General features: G+C 37.5%; 2 protein-coding genes, 1 non-coding gene and 1 pseudogene across 3 annotated transcripts; 2 read left to right on the top strand and 2 right to left on the bottom strand.

Moving 5' to 3' along the window:
* Window positions 1-283: 283 nt before the first annotated feature.
* Window positions 284-6,851, bottom strand: LOC131797811 (fatty acid hydroxylase domain-containing protein 2-like). The gene is made up of 8 exons (XM_059115476.2): window positions 6,557-6,851; window positions 4,634-4,706; window positions 4,410-4,504; window positions 3,603-3,706; window positions 2,641-2,762; window positions 1,860-2,065; window positions 1,470-1,742; window positions 284-1,061 (listed from the first exon to the last, which is right to left on the bottom strand). The coding sequence occupies exons 2-8, from the start codon at window positions 4,703-4,705 to the stop codon at window positions 890-892; spliced, it is 1,044 nt and encodes a 347-aa protein (XP_058971459.1). The 5' UTR covers window position 4,706; window positions 6,557-6,851; the 3' UTR covers window positions 284-889.
* A 1,249-nt stretch (window positions 6,852-8,100) lies between these two features.
* Window positions 8,101-17,648, top strand: LOC131797858 (ran GTPase-activating protein 1-like). Its single transcript, XM_059115527.2, has 16 exons — window positions 8,101-8,167; window positions 8,262-8,403; window positions 8,886-9,013; window positions 9,423-9,482; window positions 10,067-10,246; window positions 10,360-10,494; window positions 10,679-10,780; window positions 11,052-11,108; window positions 11,304-11,517; window positions 12,023-12,306; window positions 14,956-15,063; window positions 15,145-15,189; window positions 15,713-15,761; window positions 15,973-16,061; window positions 16,432-16,553; window positions 16,861-17,648. Exons 2-16 carry the CDS (start codon window positions 8,274-8,276, stop codon window positions 16,928-16,930), a joined length of 1,773 nt encoding a protein of 590 aa, XP_058971510.2. The 5' UTR covers window positions 8,101-8,167; window positions 8,262-8,273; the 3' UTR covers window positions 16,931-17,648.
* Window positions 17,649-18,139: 491 nt separating this feature from the next.
* On the top strand, window positions 18,140-18,211 carry Trnad-guc (transfer RNA aspartic acid (anticodon GUC)). Its single transcript has one exon. It is a non-coding gene; the product is annotated as a tRNA-Asp (tRNA).
* A 231-nt stretch (window positions 18,212-18,442) lies between these two features.
* Window positions 18,443-23,375, bottom strand: LOC131797820 (uncharacterized; annotated as a pseudogene).
* Window positions 23,376-23,505: the final 130 nt, after the last annotated feature.

Here is a 23,505-nt window from a genome sequence, read left to right as displayed (position 1 = left end):
AGATTGATGTTCCTGTACTCACCACCCACATCTTTTCATTTGGTCTGTATGATACACGCCCTGAAAGCTCAGCAAGTGAATTTTTTTTAAGAACAGGGCAAGCTTGTGAGCTGAAACACTCTTTGCCATCCAGGGAAATGTAGTCCTTGCCCAGAAAAGGAGAGGAGGGTCATTTCAAGATCAGATCTCCTAAGTCACCCAGATATTCCTTCAAAAGTCTTGGGGGGGGGGGGGGGGGGTAAGCTGACTTAAAAAAAAAAAAAAAAAGGGAAAAACACCATCATGAAGAACACCACTTTTATTCACCCAAAACACAGTTACACAATGGCTCAACAGTTTTACTGTCACCTCATACCTCACATCCTGCCTCACACAAAATGAAATCCAAACTGCACTCTAACATTGTTTAAAAAGCACCTTGTCTTAGGCCAGTGTTTCCCTTTTCAGGTAGTAACCAGTAAAATTTATTGCCAGTAGTTCCCTTTCATTAACATCTAAAATTGCTTAAAAATTCAATGGGTAAAAGGATTGCTCTACTGGATTGAAAATTTACTTTACCTGTAGTGCGTAAATGTGGGAGAGCACTGTTAGGGTAGGCAAAAACTTTGCAATTTCTCATAAAAACGAGAACATATTTACCAAAAAAAATAATACAACTCTCTATTGGTTGAAAAAATCCATCCTGCATAAATTCAAATTTTAACCATTCAAATTAATATTTTACAATAGTATGCCATCAAAAGCATACACGTCATAATGAAATAAATAACACTCCAAAACAAGCTGTACAGTAACCATGGCCCAAATATCCTCTCTTTATATAATATTACTTGCACACCATGTACATTATTATACATACAGCCAATACAGATTTTAAGTGAAAAATATATTATTTGCTTTTGTTTGGTGAGCCCTTTTTAGGATTATCAGGATAAGTTTGTTTTAAGGGAGTTAACCCTAGCAACATGATGTGCCTATCATACACTCTTGAGTTTCTGAACATGACATCGGTGCCATGAAGGCGGTCCAGAACACCAAGAACTCCATAATTTTGAGTAAATCTAAAACAAAAAAATATATAACAACTATAAGTTACAGCATGGTCAGTTGCTCTGTCATCCTGGTTATTCCACATGTAAAAAATTACTTTCACTTTTACCATCACGAGTAACAGTCAGTTAACTAAGGCACCTTTGTTGAGAGTACACATCCAGGGAGCAGGAAATACCACTATACAATGGTTTTAAGACATGCACACGTTATTATACATTACGCTTGTAAAAATACACTTAAATGCACTTGGAACTCCAATCTACATGTAAACAACATGTATTAAACAATTTGCATTAAAAATATTCTGGTTGGTTTTCTCATTTAAAGAAGCTTAATATTATCACCAGCAAAGGGCTACGCTGTGCAAGTCCTCTGATTACACAGGCCAGCACTAAATACAAATCAATTCCTCTTACTTGAGGTGATGGAAGTCATGAGCTTCTGGTGATGGCATAAATGGCAGGTGATAACCACTGTGCGTGTTGACTGTGGTCATAATTGCCAAAGCAAACCACATCCAGGCCGTAGCAATGTGGGAGCCCATTAGCAATGGTCCAAGAATGATTGGACACAGGTTCGAACAAAGATGCTCCAAAGGGTGGGCATATAGTGCCGCAACACCAATTGGAGCTGTCCATTCATGGTGGATCTTGTGAACAAAACGGTAAATACGAGGATGATGGAAAAGTCTAGTGGAAACAAAAACAAAACAAAAAAAATGAAGCTCGAAAAGCTAACTAAATCATGGGAATGTCTTTCAACAAGTTAAGCTCTAAAGTTCAAAATCTACTTTTAATTGCATGTACCTGTGGCTGTAGTAGAAACCAACTTCTTCCACCAAGGAGAAAATTGCAATTTCAAACAGCACCCATTGGAAGGTGGGTAATTCTGGACCCAAGGGGCAGCCTCGCCAGGTGTACAAAGGGTATAGAACAATAGAGAAAAGGCCACCAACTACAATCTGGTTGAATAAAACCAACTTCACTGCACGCATGAGCTTTTTGTGGTCAAGCTGAAAACAACGAAAAGCACACTGTTAATACAACACTGTTGTTACCACTCTCTGACCAAGTTTAAAGAGAATGTGCAATGACATAAAATAACATGTCTTCCAACTCTTCTTAAAAAAAAAAAAAAACCCTGTCTTTTCTGGCTTCCACCAACTAAGAATTTCTCAATAAACATCTACAGATTTGATCTGTTGTCATTAAAATAATTATCTGCTTTCAGATTTTTTGATTGCATGTTGATTTTCCTGTACCTCTACTTTGAATTCACAGTGAGCCCTCCCCCCAAAATAAAAAACAGCAGCATCTTGTTGGGTTTACATACAACCTTTATCTTGTACTTTTCCATTCCTAAAATATTAATTCTTAGCACAATCTGCAAAACATTTCTTGTGGTTTCACTCTGAGAAATTAATGCTAAATCAAACAATTCAACATCATTGATTTTTTCTTTCTTGTCTCATCACCTTTCTGTTTGCAAACATACCGACATTGCACAGAGTGTTAAGGAAGGGAAAAGGTTAAATTTCAGTGCTAATAACAGCTTTTACTTTTTACATCATTACAGCAAATGATTTACCGGCTGATTTGTTCCATCCTGTATTTTATACTGCAGAACCCACTTCGGCCACCCAGTAAGATCCACAAACAAATAAAATGCATTGAATAACCAAAACACAACAAATGTCACCACATTTGTTCCTAAACAAAGGAGTAAAGATTTGAACTTGTATTAGTTAAGTCAGTAATGACATGAGTATGCATATTCTTCATACTGATTTTGATAGATTTCCTGATAGATTTCCCACACTTACATTTGTATAGCTTTTGTTTAACTGTATGAAAAATGTAATTAACCTAAAAGGGCAATTAATTAACTCACTATAACATTCCCTTCTCCATTTCCTTTTTCTTGCAATTATTTAAAAGGTTGTACTTGTTGAAATGGAGGAAGTAAAAAATACACAAATCGTACTGACAAGAAGATTTTGTTTCAGTATGGAGAACTTCTTTTGCTGGCAATCATTTCCTTTATTTTCACCACCTTCGTATTTGACTTACCAATGATATTGTCAGGAGAAATAGGATGCCTGTCAATTCTAGGGGTTAACCCTTTAACTCCCAGATCAAATTTGAAATTCTCCTTCATGTTAACCATGCAATTCATATAATGTTAGTTCAGAGAATTTAGTATTGGACCAACTGATTAACCCCAAATTGAAATTTTTCTCAATTCTCATGACTTATCTGTTTGGTATGGCATTGATATTGTGAGGAGAAATTATGTCTTGGTCACTTGTGGGAGTGAAAGGGTTAAAGGGTTGAGGGTTCCATAGTATCAGTGGTTACTAGTCTTAGAATATATTCCTATCAAGATTTAATTTATTTTTTGGCTTGAAATTCATTGAAACAGTATTATTTCTACTTTGCTCTGTGTCAGATATGATAAGTCCAGGAAAAGGGAAGATTACAAAATGTATTCAACAGCAAGACATTTAAAATTATTAGAAAAGTGATGACCATAAAGATTATGCCTCTTACCTACAACAGTAAGTAAAAATTGATCTCCACCAAACAATGAGTGGAATTTTGCCCACCATCCCTGCCAAAGATCCCCAGAGGCTCCCCAAACACGTTCCACATGCCTGTGATCAAACAAATTTTTATAACTTGAATTAGAGGCATCAAATGAAAATATTCCTCCTGATAAGATTATCAAAGCAAAGATAGATATTTTGGAAGAGCTAAAAAAAAACTTTGAATTACAGTTCCTTTTTGGCTTTGGATTGAAGTGAGTTTTGTCCAGGGCTTCACCTACTGGATAGGAGAGCAGGAAAAGTTCATACTAGGCAGGGAAATCTATATGTCAAACCTAACATCAGTATGAATATTCTCCATACTGTTCTCTGCACATTTCCTAAGGTGCTGACAATGAGAACTTTTTTAACAATCACAAGCATCTTTAATCGGCAATAATTTCCTTATCCTTGTGATCTATATGACATTGTATGACTCAGATGTAACATTGAAAGAAGAAATTAGAAGCTAGTCACTCTTTGTAGTTCATTTGTTAGGATTATCAACAGCTCTATGTTTTGATATTTGATATCAAAGAGTGGAGGGGATTAGAAAGGGGAGACTGATGACATTAGAGTATGGTCACAAGACTGCTTTCAATACTACTAAGGGGAAGGCCCTGATCATGAACAGAGAAAGATTGAGAACCATTTTGCAACAACCCCTGAGTAGGGGACTCACAAGAGATCAGCTTCCAAAGGAACATCTAAGGATGATCAAAGAAAGGAGCACAAAGAACAGTACTTCATTGTAGCATGTAACATTTCTTACCATGTGATGGTGTTTCTAGCTGCTGCAAAGCAAATTAAAGCCGTACCGACCACAAAGGCTGTTTTCTTTAAGGCAGCTATCACAGACTTGCCGTCCTAGAAAAAATATGCAGCAAGGTTATTAAGAATCCTACACAAACATCCTACACAAACATAACACAATATTGAAGGATTTCTAGCTCTGTTTTATTGTGCAATGATTATTTATTACATAAAAGTTTGTACCGAAGGTGGAGCATTCTTATCTCTTGGTTTGGCCCATTCTGGCATAACTGGACTGCCTTCTACCTCTGTCATCCTGAAAAGTAAAAGAATGTTAGGTGCTTTGTCTCTGCAACAACCATTAAAAATGGTAATTTTGTCATTTTCCTAATGCATTCAGTTGTTGAATAAGAAGGATTTTGAAAGAGAAAGCATCTCAGAAAACATGCCTAGTTTTGAGGCCTAAATCAACCGAGAAAATATCAAGAAAAGATAGAGGGGCCGCAGCCAGGATAAAACATCTTGTAAAATTTAAAAAACGATCTCTGGCTAAAACTTTTAAAAAATACGAGCTTTCGGCTGTTTGCGCTACAGCCTTCAACGGGTAAAATGATAAAAAGGTAAGAAATACTAGGTGTGAAGTACAAAGTAAAAAATTAAAAATGCTGATAACTAAGAATGTTTGTTAAAAAGAATGTTGTATTGTCCGGGCAAAGGACAGGAATTGTTGTCCGCATTGGGGGTTAACTTGGAATGCCATGCTTCTAGTGTTTTTCTTGTTCTAAAACCGCCTTTGTCAATAATAGATGCATTATCAAAGTCTATTGCGTGACTATTGGCCCAGACGTGATTGGCAATTCTTGAGCCTTTTGCCGCGGTTTTCACATTTCTGAGGTGTTCTTTCTTTCTTGTGTTGAAGGCCCTGTCAGTCTCACCAATATAACAGGGCAGGGCCTTCAACACAAACCTTCGTTTTTTAAATTTTACAAAATATCAAGAATTTATGTGTTTAAGTCAGAGGTCATCTATTGATAAAAAGTTTTCTTTTTTTTTGGAATAGATTTATATAAAAGAAACAAAAGGAACAGAATAATAAAAGTGAAAACAGTAATAAATCCCCTCAACTTTGTTTGTGAATTGTTCTCCTTGGCATCATTACGTGTTCTTCATGGTATACAATGTTCCTTTATCATCTAAATAATTTTTTTAGAGCTATGTGGATATTATTGCATCATTATAAAAGAATTCCCTGGGGTAATATCATACAAACTGAACAGGAACAGGCAATTAATTTCACTATTCCCTGGCAGTATTGTTTAATTCCCTAGGTATATAATATCATACAAGCTTGTTTAATTCCCTGAGGTAATATTAAACAAGCTGAACAGGAATAACAGGCAATAAAGTGCATTCTTTAACTACTCCTTAGGGAGCCTTCTTTTGATGTCATCTTGTTGAAGTAACCCCCTCCCACGTCCCAACCCCCGACCCAACCCGCAATATTCAAATGCCCACGCAGGTGATACTAGGTGAAATATTCACAAAATTCTTACTTATTTCGAACAAAATATTCATGTTTTGTTCACCACACTGTTCACGTTGAAGTGGAAATTCACGAGCGTAATTTCAATGTAGGGGTCACAACACCTTACATATTCCTTTATATTATAACTCAAACTTAGATCGATAAAAAAAACATCTTAAGAATTTACATCTTCCGTTCTTGCTGAAAAACAGTTCCTTCTCATTAATTAGTATGCTTTTCAGACGCAGCTAATCAGTTTTTGTGAAAGAGAGCTGTAAATTTCACTTCAAAAGGCCTTATTTATATCCAGTTATGCAACCGCGATGATTCTAATATCTGCGTATGATTCAATATTTACTTGGGCAAGAGTCAAAACATCGCAACAGTCCGCCATTATCGTTTTTCGCGAAAAACCCACAACATAGCTTCGGCGACGGTCAAAAACCCGAAAATTTCGACTAGTTTCGATCAATTTGATAGCTTCTATACAAGAAAACCTTTGAAAAAGAAAAAAATAATGAAAATGGCAGGAATCTATGAGGAATACAGCAAAACATTTATATGAAAAGTCGCATGACATAACACATATTCGCACGGGCGGTTCGTTTCCAACCGAAAAAATATTCACTCGCTAAGCTTACCTTCACTTTCAGGCTTCTCGACTTTTAAAGCTGGCCTTTCCTTAAACCTCAGTAGTAGATACCTATCCGAAATGGCACAGTTAACTTTCCTTTTCCGCTGGATCAGACACTGCTCGGTTAGTTTGTTGACAACTTGATATGATCATGTGACCCAAAAGAGTGCCCTGAGAGATAGGCCCGATGACGTCAGTAGTGTGATTACTATTGTCTTAAAAATGACCTTGCATTCAGGACAGGATATTATCAATTTTTGTCGACGTCAAAAGTTTAAGGAAAGGCTGCCAACGTCACAAAGCTAAACTAAGTGATCCAGGAACTGATCTAATGACGCAACAAACGAACTTCAACGATGTTCTTCCGCGCGCATGATCTGCTGGGAAAACCTCTGGGTCACGTTTTCTAAAACGTGACCTTTCCACGGAAGTCTATATGAACACGAGCCATTTCGTTACATTTGTCAAGATTGATCGAGTGAATAGACTTCTTTAGCTTGAATGTTTTGTTTACCCATTTAAGGCCTCAAGGGAATTCCGAAAAAAAAGGGGGGGGGAGAGAGCGCTTATTGAGAAACTGTCAACCTGTACCAGGATTCCATCACCCTGATGGTGGGCCCCTGCCTGTACTAATTCCAATGTAGTTGAGGCCTCAAAATTTATTTATTAAGTGGCAATAGAAACAGGTTTTCCTTGTGTCCTCACTACATAAGAAGAGGAAGGAGAGGGAGGGGGGGGGGGGCGCTTGTTTCATATTGTAGCCTTGCGGATGGGCGCTCATTTGCTAAAATTGAATTTTAGTACATGTTGGACCCAATGAACGCAGACCTTCACGTCGCAGTGTCGCCAGAGAAGGTATTCACTGCCTGTATTTTCTCCTTTCGACCACTTGAGCTGAAAAGTTTAGTATTTGGGGGCAATGGCTCTTGCAAATTGTCGTCCGTTATTCTCTTAAGATGCCTTTTCATTAGTTAGGGGCTGCTTTTTGTTTGTTTGTTTGTTTCTTTTCTTTTGCTGTTTTGTTATGAAGTGAAAGGAAAAAAACGACAAGCCAAATTAGACTGTTTTATAGCAGCCTTGATAAAGAAATATAAAGTGGTAAGGGGCACTTTTTTTTACCCTCAAGTTAAGGAAGATTGTGAAAAGCAGCAAAGGGAAGGGACAGCGAGAGGAGAAAAGGTAATCTTATACCTAACTACTTGGCCGTGAAAGGTTTGCGTACGAGACATGAGGAAAGGCAGTCACAGAAGCAAGGGTAGGGAAAGGAACCATGGCAGCTAGAGTAGTAATAGCAACAAAAGAAGCGAAAGTTCATGGAGTATAGAAACCGAGGCCAGACTGAACTGTACAATGACGTACTTTTGTATTAGATCTGTTTTAGTACGGTGCTTTCTAACCAATATACGAGCCTGCAATGCCACATTACGGAGGTGTTGCGAACTACACCAGGCGAGCCAGCCACATAAGCGCTCATTACCAGACCTCTCTCTTTAAATAAGTAGCTTTGTGGCTCCTTGTCAGCGGAATGGTCGACACCGCTGACAAGGAGCCAAAATAACCTTGGGCTCGATATTGAGTTCTCACCGGCGGAAAAACGTTACGATCGAGAGTTGCACATGTACGCAGATAACTATTCTCCATTTTGATCTCATTTTTTTAAAAACACAGTGATACTTATCAGTTCTTAGACATAAATTCGCAATTTTTTTTAGATATTTGAAAAGATGGGCGAAAGTACAGAAAAAAAGGATGAAATTAAAGATGTCGCAGATTTACTGGCAAAAACTAAAGTCGAACAAGTCAACGTTGTAAGTTTCAAAGGAAAAAGTTTCAAGTTGAACACAGCCGACGATGGTAAGCCTGTTTTATATTGTTCGGCAGATAAATAACTTGGTTAACGCTGTCGAGCTCCTAAAATTAATACGAACTAGACGGGTCGTTTTAATCTTTTAGTTTGAGGACATTTTCATGTAAAAAGGAAAAGTTCTGAATATGATCATGTGAAAAACATTTTCGACACAAATTTGATATGTTGAATCAACCTGCTTATAGCTTAAAATGAGTTCAGGGTTCAAGTGCACATTAAGGGTGCTATGATGTTTCAAGAAGTAGATTGGTGTAACCAGCAGTGGTTAGTTGCTAAGTAACAAAGAATATGACATTGATGGAGACTGAGAACCTCTAAAGGTGTTATTCCATGTCTTTGTATTTTCTGTCCGTTAAGATACCACTTTGCTTTTCCTAGTTCTCCATTTAACTTCTAAGTTACCATTTAGCAATCTAAAATCCTAAAATGGTCACTAATACATGATCTTTTTTTCTTTATGATATATTAGCTGCAGAGGTTGTAAATGCAATTAAGGCAAGCAAAGATGTCCAAGCTTTGTGTTTGGAAGGAAACACCATAGGAGTAGAAGCAGCAGAGGCTATTGGAGGAGCACTTGCAGCAAGACCTGAATTTGAGGTGATAATACATAATTATATAGATGTAAAAAATCAAAAGTAAGTAATGTAGTTAGTCAAACCAGCTGCATCTGCTTTTCTGCATGCATAATGTCTGTAGCAAACACTGCAAGATATAGGTAAGAGTTTCCTCAGAGAACAGGATTGTAATTAAGTCTGACTTGGTTATTGCATTGCTGACTCAATGCAAGAGTCAAGGGTTTTTTTAGGCCTGACTTCCTCTGAGTTGTTGTCAAACTCTGCAAGTTTGCAAACTACTTAGAGGAGTGTAGTAAAAAACCACAAAGAAGACAGACAGCTTAAGGGAGTTGATAGTTGATACCAACAGCTCAGGGAAGTTTACTGATAACTTGGGGGAATTCATGACAGTCACAGTCAGTGAAAAAGTTAAGATTTTTCTCTTATTATAGAGAGCATTATGGAGTGATATATTTACTGGCAGACTGAGACCTGAAATTCCACCTGCATTGGTAAGTCTTGTAGCATCAGTTATTTTGAAAGCTCATGTGAGTTAATTGTTAGAGAAAGATCCATACTATCCTTAACCCTTTCACTCCCACAAGTGACCAAGACAGAATTTCTCCTTACAATATCAATACAATATCAAGCAGGCAGATGATGAGAATAGAGAAAAATATCAATCGTGGGATTATAAGTTGATCCAATACCAAATTCTCTGAACTAACATCATAAGAATTGTATGGCAGATAGTAAGGAGAATTACTAATTAGATCTTGGGAGTGAAAGGGTTAACCCTTTAAACCCTAAGAGTGACTTGCATCTAATTTCTCCTCACCATATCACCCTGAATCAAAAATGAACGACATGAGAATATAGGAGATGATCACCAACTAAAACAGCTCTTGATTGTCAAACAAATTCTCCCTGTCTGCCTCTTTGGTAGTGTATGGAGAACAGTATGGAGAATATGCCCACTGATGTTAGGGTGCAAAGGATTAAAAGTTTAAAAATGAAACTGTTGACCAAGTTGAACAGTATCTTTTTTTTTTTTTTTAATCACTTAATGACTTATTTACTTGTTTTATTCCTCTAGGGTCACTTGAGTGATGGTGTTATTGCAGCAAATGCAAAACTTGTTGAGCTGGATCTCAGTGACAATGCATTTGGCCCTGATGGAGTGAAGGCTTGCGTAAAGTTGCTGACAAGTCATGCCTGCTACTCATTACGCATTCTTAGATTAAATAACAATGGTCTTGGTGTCGGTGGAGGAAAGGTATGTGAATACTGGTAACTCTGCAAGGTAATGTGGAATATTAGGGTTTGCCAAATATTTAACCAAATTGTCCATTCTTAAAGATGCCAACTATTGCCAATTTTTCTTGACAGATCCTCTCAGAGGCACTGATAAATTGTCACAGAACAAGCTCTGAAGCAGGAACACCTTTACAGCTTCAAGTCTTCATATCTGGGAGAAATCGCCTGGAAAACCCTGGAGCCAAATCGTTAGCAGCAGCATTTGAGGTAGGAGATTTGTGGAATCAGTTTTCATGGTGCTGTGGCAGGGGTAGGGGAAAGTGCCTCTCATGTTTGATTCCAACCTTCTGAGGAATTCTTTTCAGTGGATGACCAGTTAGAGAAGAGAATCTCATTTGCAAGAAATAGTAGGATCTTCCAAATCTAATTTTTTGTCTTATTTGCTCAACAGACAATAGGAACACTGGAAGAGATACAAATGCCACAGAATGGAATCCTTCATGAAGGGGTAGCAGCTCTTGCTGAAGCCCTCAAGTCCAATCCAAACTTAAAGGTTGGTTGCCTCTTGTTCTTATTATTTTAGGAAGTCTGAAGCTGTATACTGCTACACTCTTTTGTGCAGGTTCTTTCCGTTTTAACTTGTGGGAATTGTGTTCAGTGTGCTGTTTTTAGGGTTAAAGTTACAATTCAATACAAATTTTAAGCTTAACTTTATCAATACATCTCCTCCTCTCTAACTGCTCTTGTGATCAGGGAGATCTGTTGAGGTGAATAAATGTGCAACTTTTAAGAGGATCAATGGCTCACAATCTTGTTTATTGTAGATTTTGAATCTGAATGACAACACATTCACCCCTAAAGGAGCCATGGCTATGGCCAAGGTAAGCTCCACTGTAATATTTGTACTTGTACATTTATCTGTATCTGTAATACTTTGTAAATATGTAGAATCAATATCTTAAACCGCAGATATTGTGAACTACCCTAATTCTTTACAGCCTATTCCCTACACTGTTTTAGAAATTAATCAGCTCCAAATTTGGTTACATTTGTCATTTAAATAACTTGTTTCACAGGTGCTACCAAACCTGAAAAACATTGAAGTGATAAACTTTGGAGACTGTCTTGTGAAAACGGAAGGAGCAAAAGCATTGGCAAAATCTTTACAAGGAGCAGTGAACAACTTGAAAGATCTGAATCTCTCCTATGATGAGATTAACAAGGAAGGTGCTCTAGCGATTGTTGAGGCTCTGGTGAATAAAGAATCTCTAGAAAAACTGGAATTGAATGGTAAGGTTGTATGCAAAGATCATAGAGTAGTTTTGTGCTCAGAAGGTTTATAGAACAAGTAATCAGGAAAGTTAACATTATAGTTGATAGCAATTTTCAGAGTTAAATTAGACTAACAATGTTCAGGAGCAAATTTTTCTGTGTGGCTTGTGAAAGGACTCTGATGCAACCTAAACCATACTCCACATTAAAATATTATTTAGTGTAGATTTTTGTTTAAGTGAATGTTTTTTAACACACTTTAATGATGATTAAAGACTTAAAAAGTAGAGGAGGTCCAGCACTTTTAAATAAAGACAGCATTTTGCACATGTTTTCCATCTTTTAGTCATTGGTTTTTGTACTGTAAGACCTTTTCAGAAACTGTATTTTGTTTTAATTTGATTTGGCTCTTTACCTGTGAGCAATGGCAGACTGAGATCTGTTTCATACACTTCCAATTTTCCTGTTTTGAAATTTCAAATTATGAGGACAGAAACATTAACATTGTTTCCTTGTAATACAGGGAACAGCATTGGGGATGAAGGACTTGAAGAGGTAAAAAATTGGCTGAATGAAAATGGTAGGCTTGATATTTTGGGTTCCATGAGTGAGGATGAGGGAGAAGGTGATGATGATGACGACGACGACAATGATGATGATCAGGAAGATGAACTTGAAGGTGGAGACAGCGAAGGTGACGAGGGAGATGTCAGCAATGACTTGAACTTGAGTGTGACAGGTGTCAGTCTTAAACCACAGTCACCATTGCTTGGTGATGATGAAGAAGTGGAAAATGAACTGATAAAGGTATGTCTACTTTGTAATAGTGTAGTTTTGTTGGCATCATTTGCCTTTTTTCAGAGCTTGGATTGTCAACAAAATTTTACAAAAATCAAACTATTTTCCAAGCAATTGTCTGTTTGATGCCAAGGTGATGTCTTGTTGTATCCAAAGATTAACATGACAACATTTTGCATGTGACGTGATGCCTCTTTTGCTGACAATAAAGGTTCAATCCTATAAATTTTATGGTTGTTGTTATTATTTTGTAGGCATATATTCATTAGAAATTCCAAAAAAAATAAATAAATAAAACAGCCTTTCTCTCATTGCTGAGAAATGATGCTTTATAGATAGTGATGAACAAAACTTTTGTTTCTAGCGGCAAGTGAACACTTGCTGAGACAGTCAAACCCCTAACAGTATGAAATTACAACAGTTTCCAGTTTTAAGTCTGTTCATGAAACTCGAGACTATGACTGTTTATTCAAAAGCAGCACATTTACATGTATGGTTTCATACAAGATATTTCTGAATTTTATATCTCTTGGCTAATTTAAAGTATTGGGCCTTTTAAAAAGACAACATTTTGGGTGACTGTTTAAAGATATCTTAGTGACCTTAATTTGAAAGTGTGGAAGTGGTGTTGCACTAATTGGTGTTTTCGTTGCCTTCCACACAGGGACATTGCTCACCAAGGGACAAATCAAATAAAGAATGATAGAGATTGTGATTAGCAGTCAATATATGAGCCAGTTCACTGAATTATGGTTTTCACTCAACTAGATTTCCTTTTTAGTGGAATTTTTATGCTTTAATTATAGGTAACATTTTTAATTTATTGTCATTGTTCGTGGCATCACATCACATGCATCCTGTTTATCACAATATGAAGGAAATGACACTGAATTGTTCTTGCCCTCGACAATTGTGTGTAGATAAATCGGTATTCTTATTGGGTACCAGGAAACAAACCAATAGCATCTAACCAATCACAACTGGCTTAAAAAAAACTGCACCCAATGGCAAGCGGGCGAAATGATAATCTACATCTACGGCGGTAAAAAATGGAACTAGCACAGAGCGCGGGAAACATGTTACCGGCGTTAAGCGCGGGACAACACCATACCGATATGTTCGGTTTCTTTTTGCACGTGATTAACTTGGAGATACTGTTCGTTGTGATTGGCCAAAGAAATTGCACATTTTTCCTATAAAACTATAGATCCCATGATCGAAAGAAAAAACACCGGGCAGGCAACTAAAGAAATCTTTTCGTGAAACGAAGCTTTAATTTCGGTCAGAAAGTGTTGTAAGATATATATTATAAGCAAGTTCGTTTTAATGCGATTTTACATGTAACTATTATTTATTCAGTCTTGCGATCAGATTAAGGAGGCTTTATCTCTATAGATTACTTCCATTTCCGCTTCTTCATAACATAAAAGTACAAACCTAGTAAATATGCCAGACTACGACCAGTCCGTCCTTGTCGGCGAAGTCGAAAAAAAAAATCAGCGAAAAAATGACTGATGTTAGCGCGCTGCCTAGGACTATTGGAGTAAGGTGCACGAAAAGTACTTACTCCCAGAGTTCCAAGCGGCACGCTTACACCAATTTCACATTTCGCCAGGAGCTCATTATTTATTTCTTTGACTCGGTCGACGGACCTCGCCGTAAAGGAAGGAATGCGCGTAGTTTATAAATATTCCAAAAGAATTGTGCTAACTTTTATTATTTACAAAGGGATTTTATATTGTTTTTGTGGGCTTTTTTTGTAAGGGAGTTTGTAGAGTTATTTATCATTTCATATACGTATTTACAAATAGTGATAGATAGTTTGAATGAAGTATTAAATAGCGTGTGAAATGTAATTAGTAATTTGCTTAGAATTTTTGCTTGGGTCGAATACCGGTAAAGATGTTTGAACCGATTTTTGAATTAAATGGATAAATCTACCCTATAAGGTCATGTGATTTCCCCTTCCCCTTCCCCTTCCCCTCCCCTCCCCTCCCCCACCCTTTCCACTCGCACGCAAACAACTCACACGCAAGCATATTAATCCTTCGTAAAAACAGCAATTGAGAGGATGAGCATGTCGTTCAAGGTTCCTTGCGTGGAGTGGCACGCGGGAAAATTGCCTACAGAGGGGGGAAATTCATGCCTTTCGTGTGCGTCACGTGTGGTGAACACAAATTTGAGACTTGCCGACCGTCGTTGAATTTCGAGTCGACTAGACAGTACATGCTTGCTTTCGAACGAACAGAAAAACTCACATTATGCTATGACAAGTAAACTGATAAGAGAAGTGACATCAAGGAGCCCTGATATGGCTTTTTCTTGCTTTACTGGGCTGGGTTGTTCAAAGATAGGTTAAGATAACCCAGAGTTAGTGTGAAATCTGAATTCAGAACTGAGAGCTTTAAAAGAAAATTCAGTCGAATTCTTTTTGTTTATAATATGATACTTTGATGCTCTAAAAAGAACACGGGACATTATCCCAAAAAGGCCTTTCAATAAAGGAATAAAGAAACCCCTATTAAAATTTAACCATGGGTAAGCGCCAATCGGCCTTCGAACAACTGGGCTCTGTTGTCTTCACCCTACCTATTTTAGAACTAAGAACAAAGGCTTAATATCTATTTTTGTGTTGCTTTACTTTGACACTCATGTTAGGTGGTGAACATGGAAGGTGTCCAAGACTTTTTTAATTCACCAACACTGGAAAAATTCAAGAATATACCGAGTAGTCAACGGAAATCGCTGTTAACAGAATATTTAAAGGTAAGAGGAGTAAGCAAAAAGTTATTATGTAGCTACAACATACACTTGAAGTCATTGTTTTCTTGGATTATGTTTTGACAGGATGATTTATACGAAACCAGTAAAGTGGCAAAATACTTTGTGTCGGTAAGTGTCGATACTATTTTCGTGAAATTATTTATTATACCAGATGCTGAATTATACGCGAGTTTTGATTGCGTCTTGTTTATAATCTACCGGAGGACGGACGTAGAAGTGACGTCAACAATAACAACATTTTGCTTTTTTACCCAGCAAGACATCGATTCTATAATGGCGTGGTTCTGTACGGTAATAGATCATAAAGAACGTCTGGATGTAGTCAGAACATCAGCGTATCAATGTTACCACATTTTGATGCCATCTGAATATGTAATAAATTTGTTAAATTGTCTTACGTAACCCTATACTTCAGTTTGACACCCATCTCCTCCCTTCAGCATTGAACATCGACACATACGGTCTGCGTATGCCTTAAAAGCTCATTCGCGTACCAGTCTCCCATGCATGACATTTTTCAGCAGTCAACTGGTACCGAACCTTCTCAGTGTTTGTGCAGTAGTAGAAAACTGTTTGGCAAGTTTAATACCTTGCTTTTATAGCTTGATTCTGAGGCCGTCTTTCTTTTCAGATCTCGGTTGCTCTAAAAGACGACAAAGATGCGCTCATGGAATGGGCTGGTAATTCTTCTTCGATATTGTCTTAATTTTTTCTTTGCAAATTTTCTAACCTTCTTTAAAATGTTTTAACATTTCTCCCTTAAAATGCATTCCATTTCTATTGTACGTTTTCTGGTTAAAGGTTTCAAACTCCATCCCGTAACCGCAGTAGCTGTATGTTTAAGTGAAATTATTGCTGCAAAGTAATGAAGTTTATTTAATAAATTTTTAGAAACAGTTTTGAAGCCAGCCCTCGAGTCCGCGGACTGCAAGGAGGAATGGCTCATATCTTCTCTGTTAATTCACATGGGACTCCTCAAGGTACTCGAATATCAACCCAATAAAATATTTCTGAATTTTACGACGGTACTAGAATTTAACATCGAAGGTCTGTTGGTCACTTATAGTGTGATAGCTCGTGTTATTTGAATGAATGATTTCATATCTTTTGGCGCTTCCTCGCTCACAAGGAAGTACGAGCCCTGAACAGCGCGACCCAGTGAGAGGTTTGCATGCATGCGGTCTAGAACTGATCCCAGTGTTAGATGCCCGCTACACCTCTCCCCGACTCGTGTCAAATATTCCCATGGGCGGAGAAACGCGCGTCCTGCAGGGCTATTAATGAGGACCTGCTATCATGCTATATCGTTTTATAACAATAAATGGTTGTAATCGCTTTTCTTTTTTATAGGGAGAGGAGAAGATGGAGTACCCCAAGGATATTTCTGGTCCTCTCAAAGCTTTGGATTATACCGTCAAACAACCTTACTTTCCAAGACATCTTAAGTCATTCTTCGTGGCCTTTGTTTCAAAGTAAGAATATTGTGCTCTCCAGATTCATAAATATTATAATGCCCGTCGTTTACCAAGGAGACAGAGTTTGCAAGAGTCTCTGCACATTGACCAAGCTTGAAAACCGAGACCTTATGGACCTTTTCTCCTGAGCCATTCGCTCACCAAAGTGGAATATGTACCTCAAACGCCTCCATATTTGATAATTGTTTTCCGCTAGAATGACTTGATACTTCCGGTTTTTGGACCTTCGGATCAATCGGTGCATTAGATTCCCAAATGAAATTTTCTTTAACATGACGAATTGTTTTCTTCTCTTCCTTTACAGACCCAACAAGTTGTTAGAATCATGTTCGGAAACACGTCACCAGTTTCTACAGACATTGTATCAGATATAATGTTCATTATAGTTCTACGGTTTACTAACATTTGCCACCAAATTTTGAATGCGTCTGCGCCTGCTCATTGCATTAGAGAAGAGACGTTTACAGATCAGACGAAAAAGACCTCATGTCATTTGTCGAGCAGTCAGAAGGGATTTGCACTGTAGCTTAGAGAGAATGAAGCATTGCCTGGCCGCCAAACATCAGTTTACAATGTGAAAGTGAATTTTTAGTCAGTGGTTGAAGTAGCTACGCCACTTGTTGTATTTCTCACACAATGTACCTAGCTGCTGGTCTGAAGGTCTGGGATGACCCCACAAAGTCGAGGCTTACAGGTCAACAACTTCTAGGAACCGCAAACATGTCATTTTTCTTTTAACTGTTGATTTTGCTAGGTCGCATCGCACAAGTGAGGAAACTTTCTTGCTTGGCGCCAATGACAAAAGAAAAGCTAAACAGAAACCTCAACCCAAACCACGAAATAAAATCTTGTTTGTCTCTTTTAATAATTATTCTACTCGAAAATTCGAAAAGCTCACCGGTAAGCCTCGACCTGATGTGGCATGAATTTTCGTGTTGTGTAATCCGTGTGAATCCTCTCAAACGTCCTTGTTACTTTTTGTTCTTCCCTGTCACTTCAGTATTTGAATATTATTAGAAAGCATTTATTTTCAGATTTTCTTTTAAATAAAGACAACTTTCTATTACCAACGTAAAAAAATTAGAATATCTCTGCGTCGCCCTTTTATCGATCGCAATAACCCTTCCTGAGACCGTCATTTACATGCAAGAAAGGTTGGAAACAGTTTTCCTCTCGCTAAAGTAACTTGAAGGAGTCTCCTTTCCTTTATTACCAGTGTAATATATGTATAGATAGATAGATAGATAGATAGAGAGATAGATAGATAGTTAGATAGAAGTTAGGTAGATAGATAGATAGATTTAACAAATAGATTCCAAGTTGCCGTGCGTCTGTTCAGTAATAGATCACAGATGACGTCAAAAAAACAAAAAAGTGGCACACGAGGCGAAGCCGAGTGTGTCACTGATGTTCTTACCACATTTTGACGTCCTTTGTGATCTACTACTTAAAAGACGCACAGCAACTTGGAATCTATTTGTTTTATAATATTTATATAATATATTGGGAATCGCGTTCCTACTGTCACTGACTTAAGAAGACAATGAATAAATATTGTAATTTTCCTCTTATTTGGTATCAAGTCCTCGGTAGTATAGTGGTGAGTATCCCCGCCTGTCACGCGGGAGACCGGGGTTCGATTCCCCGCCGGGGAGGAGAGGACTCTTTTTTTCTTTCATTTATTATTATTATTATTTTTTTTTTCCCTTCTTCTCTTCACGAATTCGTGAAAGTGAATTTTAGTTTAAGTACTTTTGATTTAAATTTCCTTTTCATCCACGAAGGAAGGTACGATCAACACGATGGATTGCAAATTACTTCATATATGAGTACACACATTGTCCTGATTCCCTTCGCTACTAAGATATAACGACAGCACTTTCACATTAGCCTTTTTATTAGTAGCCGAACGATTATACCACTTTTCAAAATACATAGGCTCATAAGAGAGACATGAGAAATATACTTAAGCCCAGAAGATACATAAAGTCAACCAAAATCGACCAAAATCGCCAATGGAGACGACATTCTGCGACAGTTTTTTACGCTACTGCTATGTTACTTGCTCATATCCTCAGGTAAGCAGGACAAGTTTACTGCGAAATTATCAGTACTTGTGACTGCAGCTCGACCAGCAAAGCGTGTGGAAATATTATATCCAGCTAAACGTTTCCAAAACAATTTTTTTATATATATTTGTGCGAAAACTATATAGGAAGTCTGTGTATTGATTTTTCCGTTTTACAGTGCTCGATTCGCAGGAGTAGAGCGCGATGTATGTTGCAATAGATAGATTCGCCGACCTGAATTATCATCACTTAATAAAAGTAATGAACTCGTGTCTTCATGCCGCCACAGAAACAAAATGTTACTGCGCAACAATTCAAGTATTACTTTTATGCAAATTTATATTGTATATAAATGATGTTACGAATATTCTTAATAATAGTCTCTCTGTTTTTCCCCCTATCGCAACATATATATATTTATGTATCTGAAAGTTGGAAAAATTTATAAGACATAACTTTTCTGTGACTCTGAGTTTTCATATTAGGTGAAAACTCAGAGTCACAGAAAAGTTGTCTTATTGATTTGTCCAACTTTCAGATGTACCACGCTCTGCGAACGCATCGAGCACTGTACCGCAAGGATATACCATAATCAAGATTTATTTTATATATATATATATATATATATATATATATATATAATATATGTGTTGCGATAGGGGGAAAAAACAGAGAGACTATACTTTCATCCCTACAAGCCTAAAAGCGAGGTACGATGTTGTAAAACGAGAATCATAGCTACATTTCTAATACTTTGAGTGAAATAAGAAATCCTCAGAAGGCCTTCTTAAAGGTGTTCCAAGCTTAAACTTTTTTAAAATATTGTTTAAAAAAAGTTTCGCTCCAGTAACTATGCGATTTAAAATTTACTTGCTATTTTTATGAGCTATGGTTTAATGATGTCATGTTTTTTCATTCGGTGTGTTTTTTGCCGAAACTATCAATTTCGCCATGTGCGCGTTAACATACGCAGGAGAAGAAGGTTGACAACGTGGCTCTGTTCCAGTATTCTTCGGTAATTCTCTTTGTGTCTTAATGGGCAAGCTGACACTTCGAAGGCCTTTGGCGTCTTCTTTCTCCTTCGCTTTTGCGCTTTTCGCATCGGGTGTATCTCTTTGTATTTTGTTCTCTGGTGCGAGATGCATGTAACGCCGACTTCCTTGGCAGTTCTCGTACAAGGGATGTCCTTCTCCTGTTTTCTCCCGTTTTATCTGAAGATACCCTTTGCGACCTTTAGCTGTTTTTCCCGAAGGTTTTACACCTTGCAGATTGCATCCGTCGCTGAATTCGTTGCCACTTTCGGTAGCTTCTGGTGCACGACTTTCCGAAGCTCCTGCTTTGCTATTTTGCGGAGAATCATTGGCCTTGCGAACAACATTCTCGTAGATGCGTTTTCCTTTGACTTCCGACAATTCTTGTGATTGTCCTACGTTTTGTGTCTCAGCTTCTTCTGCGTGTCTTTTGGGTGGACTGAAGTCTTCTTCTATCGTGTCCTGCGTTTCTGTAAGTATCGTTTCATTTTGTTGGCTCAAAGATCTATCCTTTCCTTTCTTCTTCTTGTAACAACGTAACATACAAACAAAGAAGAGAGTTGGGAAAAATATACAAGCAGCTCCAACTGTTAAGCCATAGAGGAACATTTCTGGTACTCCACGTTTTCCTGCCTCTGTAGGTTTTTCTTAAATAAAAGAAACAATTTTCTTAGTTAATGTTAACTTTGAAATGTTAAATCGATTTCAGCCGAAAGGTGAAATTATTTATCTTAAACAATCAGTATCTAAGTGGATGCTTAGAATTGGGAAATCGTTTAACCCTTTAACTCCCATGAGTGACCAAGACAGAATTTCTCCTTACAATATCAATACAATATCAACCAGATAAGTGACAATTTGATCCAATACTAAATTCTCCGAACTAACATTATAGGGATTGTATGGTTGATAGTAAAGAAAATTACAAATTTGATCTGGGAGTTAAATTAAAGGGTTAAGGGGGTAGAGTATGTAGAGAAAATAAAGAAGAAATTCATATTCTTTCCGGGGGAAATCGAACCCCGTTCTCCCAAGTGACAGGCGGAGATACTCACCTCTACACTATCGAGGATGTGTCAATCATTTTTGCCAGATTTGTCACAATTTACTTATGCTCTCAAAAAGCTACTGAGAGTCCTAATATACGAGTGTTTGCTAGGTGTGGAGAATTTGAAACCGTCGATTTTTTAAAGCAGAGACTATGGTTTGCAGAACATGCGATACGCTTTTGTGTTTTTAGGCAAGTAGAAGTCTGATTGACTGCGCTCGGACAGAGTGTAAGCACGAAAACTTCACAATATGATTTTTTTAGCCTACCTTCACAACTGCAGCTAGTTGACGATCCATACCCGTCCGTACAGTTGTAACGTAGTAATTTTATAGCTGAGCTATCGTTGCATTTTAAAAGTGTACGTTTGATGTAACGACCATTACCACACGCTTCCCACACGTCTGGGATGTTCGACGGCATCCATCCGCTGCAATTGGCCGGATGCACTGAAAAAGTTTCAAATTCTTTTAAGATTTGGATTTAAGACGACATTTGACGTTAAAGCCAATATTTTTTTTTACCTATTTGATCTCATGTCTCGTTTTTCTTGTGCTTAGATTGATTTGAGTTAGACCGAGCCCTAAATTAGATTCGTGAATTTAAAGGCTCTCTCCTCTCTTTTCTGTCTGTATTTCTCTTGCACTCATCGACCCTTGACACCCTAACATCATAATGCATATTCTCCATACTGTTCTCTGAACATTTCCAAGGTTCTAACTGGGAGAATTTGTAAAACCATCAAGAGTCTCGTTGGAGACTCGCAGTCGCTGATCATCTCCTTTATTCTCCTCACTCAAACATTTAATTGAAGGGATATATTGCACTCGAAGAGATTAAAGAGTTAGACGGCAGGTCTATTTTGAGTATACTGGCAGATTAGAGTTTTATCCCTTACTCGTGCACGTGCAAGGTTTATAAAAAAAAATGATGTCAAGAGCTTCGCCTTTTTTTAGGCTTTGTTAGTTTAGTAAACCCATCTATTGTAAAAACATTCAAGAGCTTGAGACAACGTGAAAAAGATCAATGCTTTTGCTCCAGAATGCCTGTATTATAAATTAGGTATATTTAATTTACTTAATATATAGTTCTTGGGTGATGGCGTGACCTCCTTAAAAAATTAGCTATTCGAATAGAGGAATTTGCATCCGCTTTTTTATTTACTGAAAATTGGTGTAGAACGAAGAACAGTTGTCGAACACCACATGATAAAATCTTTAAAATGTTTTCTCTTCCTAAGGTAACTTAAGTTACTTCCAAAAATAGAAGCATTAATTCGATTGTATCTGAAATATTTCAAGGCTCATGGATGTGATTATTTGTTTTTTTAACAGTTCCTGACTAACTGTGATCAAAGACAAGAACAAACCATTCTACAATGGCGGAAATGAAAATTGACTTCATAATTCCGAGAAAAGCTAGGATTTAACTAACCATTCTACAATACGGAAATGAAAATTGACTTCATAATTAAGAGAAAAGCCGGGATTTAACTAAATCGAATCCATTTGACGTCTGGAAAGGTTTCAGTTTCTTGGGAGAAAACGAAATGATTATATTCTAACTTAGGTTCGTATTTTTTATGGTTTACGAAAGTAACTTTTTCGAAATGACAGAAACTAAAATAAAAGAAATCGAGAGCCCCGTTGAGATAAGACTTTTGACTCATTAAGGAAACTATCCACAATCACGACCGTACATTTTAATGTACTGCACTAAAGATTCATTTCTTCATTTATCTGCCAGGGAACGGCAAGCAAAGTCGATAGGTTATTAAGACAAGCTAAACCAGAATCACTATCAGTGCAGAACATCCTACGCTGAACTGTAATTTCAGTCTTTAAGTGATACGAGTATTAACATAAGTTTAATGATGTTAATGTTTTAAAGCCGGCTGGCATAGAGAAAGAAGGATGCGCAGTTTGAAACAATTAAAAACTGACTTGATTGAGTGTCATCTACATAACAATGACTAACGCTATTTAAATACGTCGATCATTACTCCTTGCAAAGAAGTTCCTCGAGCCGAGCAAGGCAAAGACTTGGTACATCTAAAGTTGTTTTAAATTTAACACAACAAGCAAAAAGCAACACTTCTTCTCTCACGATCGTGCATTAAGCGGAAAATTGAATCTGAGCTAAACATAGCAACATTTCTAAATATGGAAGAATTTGGAAATTCTAAATCTTGTCCATCTTGTAAAATTTCAATTCAAACATGGCAATCCTCACCTGTTTCACACCCGCCGTGCGGAATTTGCGCTAACGTGAGTAACGCAATGCCAAATACTGAAAGGAAACTGATTTGCCGCAGCGAACGAAGGTTGTTCAACATATCAGACCAGTGAGTACCGCTTTGTAAGAGCTTACCGAAACTAGAGAACACGCTGTTTTGTTGTAACTCTTGCGTCTGCTTTGATGAGACCAACACTTTCGACTCAGCGTTTGGCTCGAATGAATTCAGTTTGTGGAAGTCTTGTTTACAAGGGAAGCGAAAGAGGGCGGGATCTGGACTTACCCTAACGACATACGTAACACTTCCGATGTTGTAACTTTCGCTTCTGCTTTGATGAGACCTACACTGCCGACTCGGCATTTGATTTGAATGAAATTAGTCTGCTGAAGTCTAGTTGACATGGGTAAACGAAAGTGGGAGGGAATTTGACCTACCGCGGTGACAAAAGGAACACTTCCGGTGTTCAATCGAGAAATTCAATAGTTTGAAGTATCATGTTTGAAACCTGTGTGTACCTATCTTCCAAAGCATATTATCAATCTCACGACTCGTATCTTAAAACATC

This window comes from Pocillopora verrucosa, chromosome 14 (assembly GCF_036669915.1).
Source record: "Pocillopora verrucosa isolate sample1 chromosome 14, ASM3666991v2, whole genome shotgun sequence".
Lineage (NCBI taxonomy): Eukaryota > Metazoa > Cnidaria > Anthozoa > Scleractinia > Pocilloporidae > Pocillopora > Pocillopora verrucosa.
Note: the sequence above shows the minus strand (reverse complement) of the source record. Positions and strands in the feature narration are given on the sequence as shown.

What these genes read in the sequence shown, in the direction of transcription:
- LOC131797811 (XM_059115476.2), bottom strand. Translation starts at nt 4,705, where the DNA reads ATGACAGAGGTAGAAGGCAGTCCAGTTATGCCAGAATGGGCCAAACCA. An exon ending in AGGATGGAACAAATCAGCCG is followed by an intron (nt 2,066 to 2,640) that starts GTAAATCATTTG and finishes CGTTGTTTTCAG; the next exon opens with CTTGACCACAAAAAGCTCAT. An exon ending in CATGACTTCCATCACCTCAA is followed by an intron (nt 1,062 to 1,469) that starts GTAAGAGGAATT and finishes TTTTTGTTTTAG; the next exon opens with ATTTACTCAAAATTATGGAG.
- LOC131797858 (XM_059115527.2), top strand. Translation starts at nt 8,274, where the DNA reads ATGGGCGAAAGTACAGAAAAAAAGGATGAAATTAAAGATGTCGCAGAT. An exon ending in GTTGAACACAGCCGACGATG is followed by an intron (nt 8,404 to 8,885) that starts GTAAGCCTGTTT and finishes ATGATATATTAG; the next exon opens with CTGCAGAGGTTGTAAATGCA. An exon ending in TGGAAAATGAACTGATAAAG is followed by an intron (nt 12,307 to 14,955) that starts GTATGTCTACTT and finishes CACTCATGTTAG; the next exon opens with GTGGTGAACATGGAAGGTGT.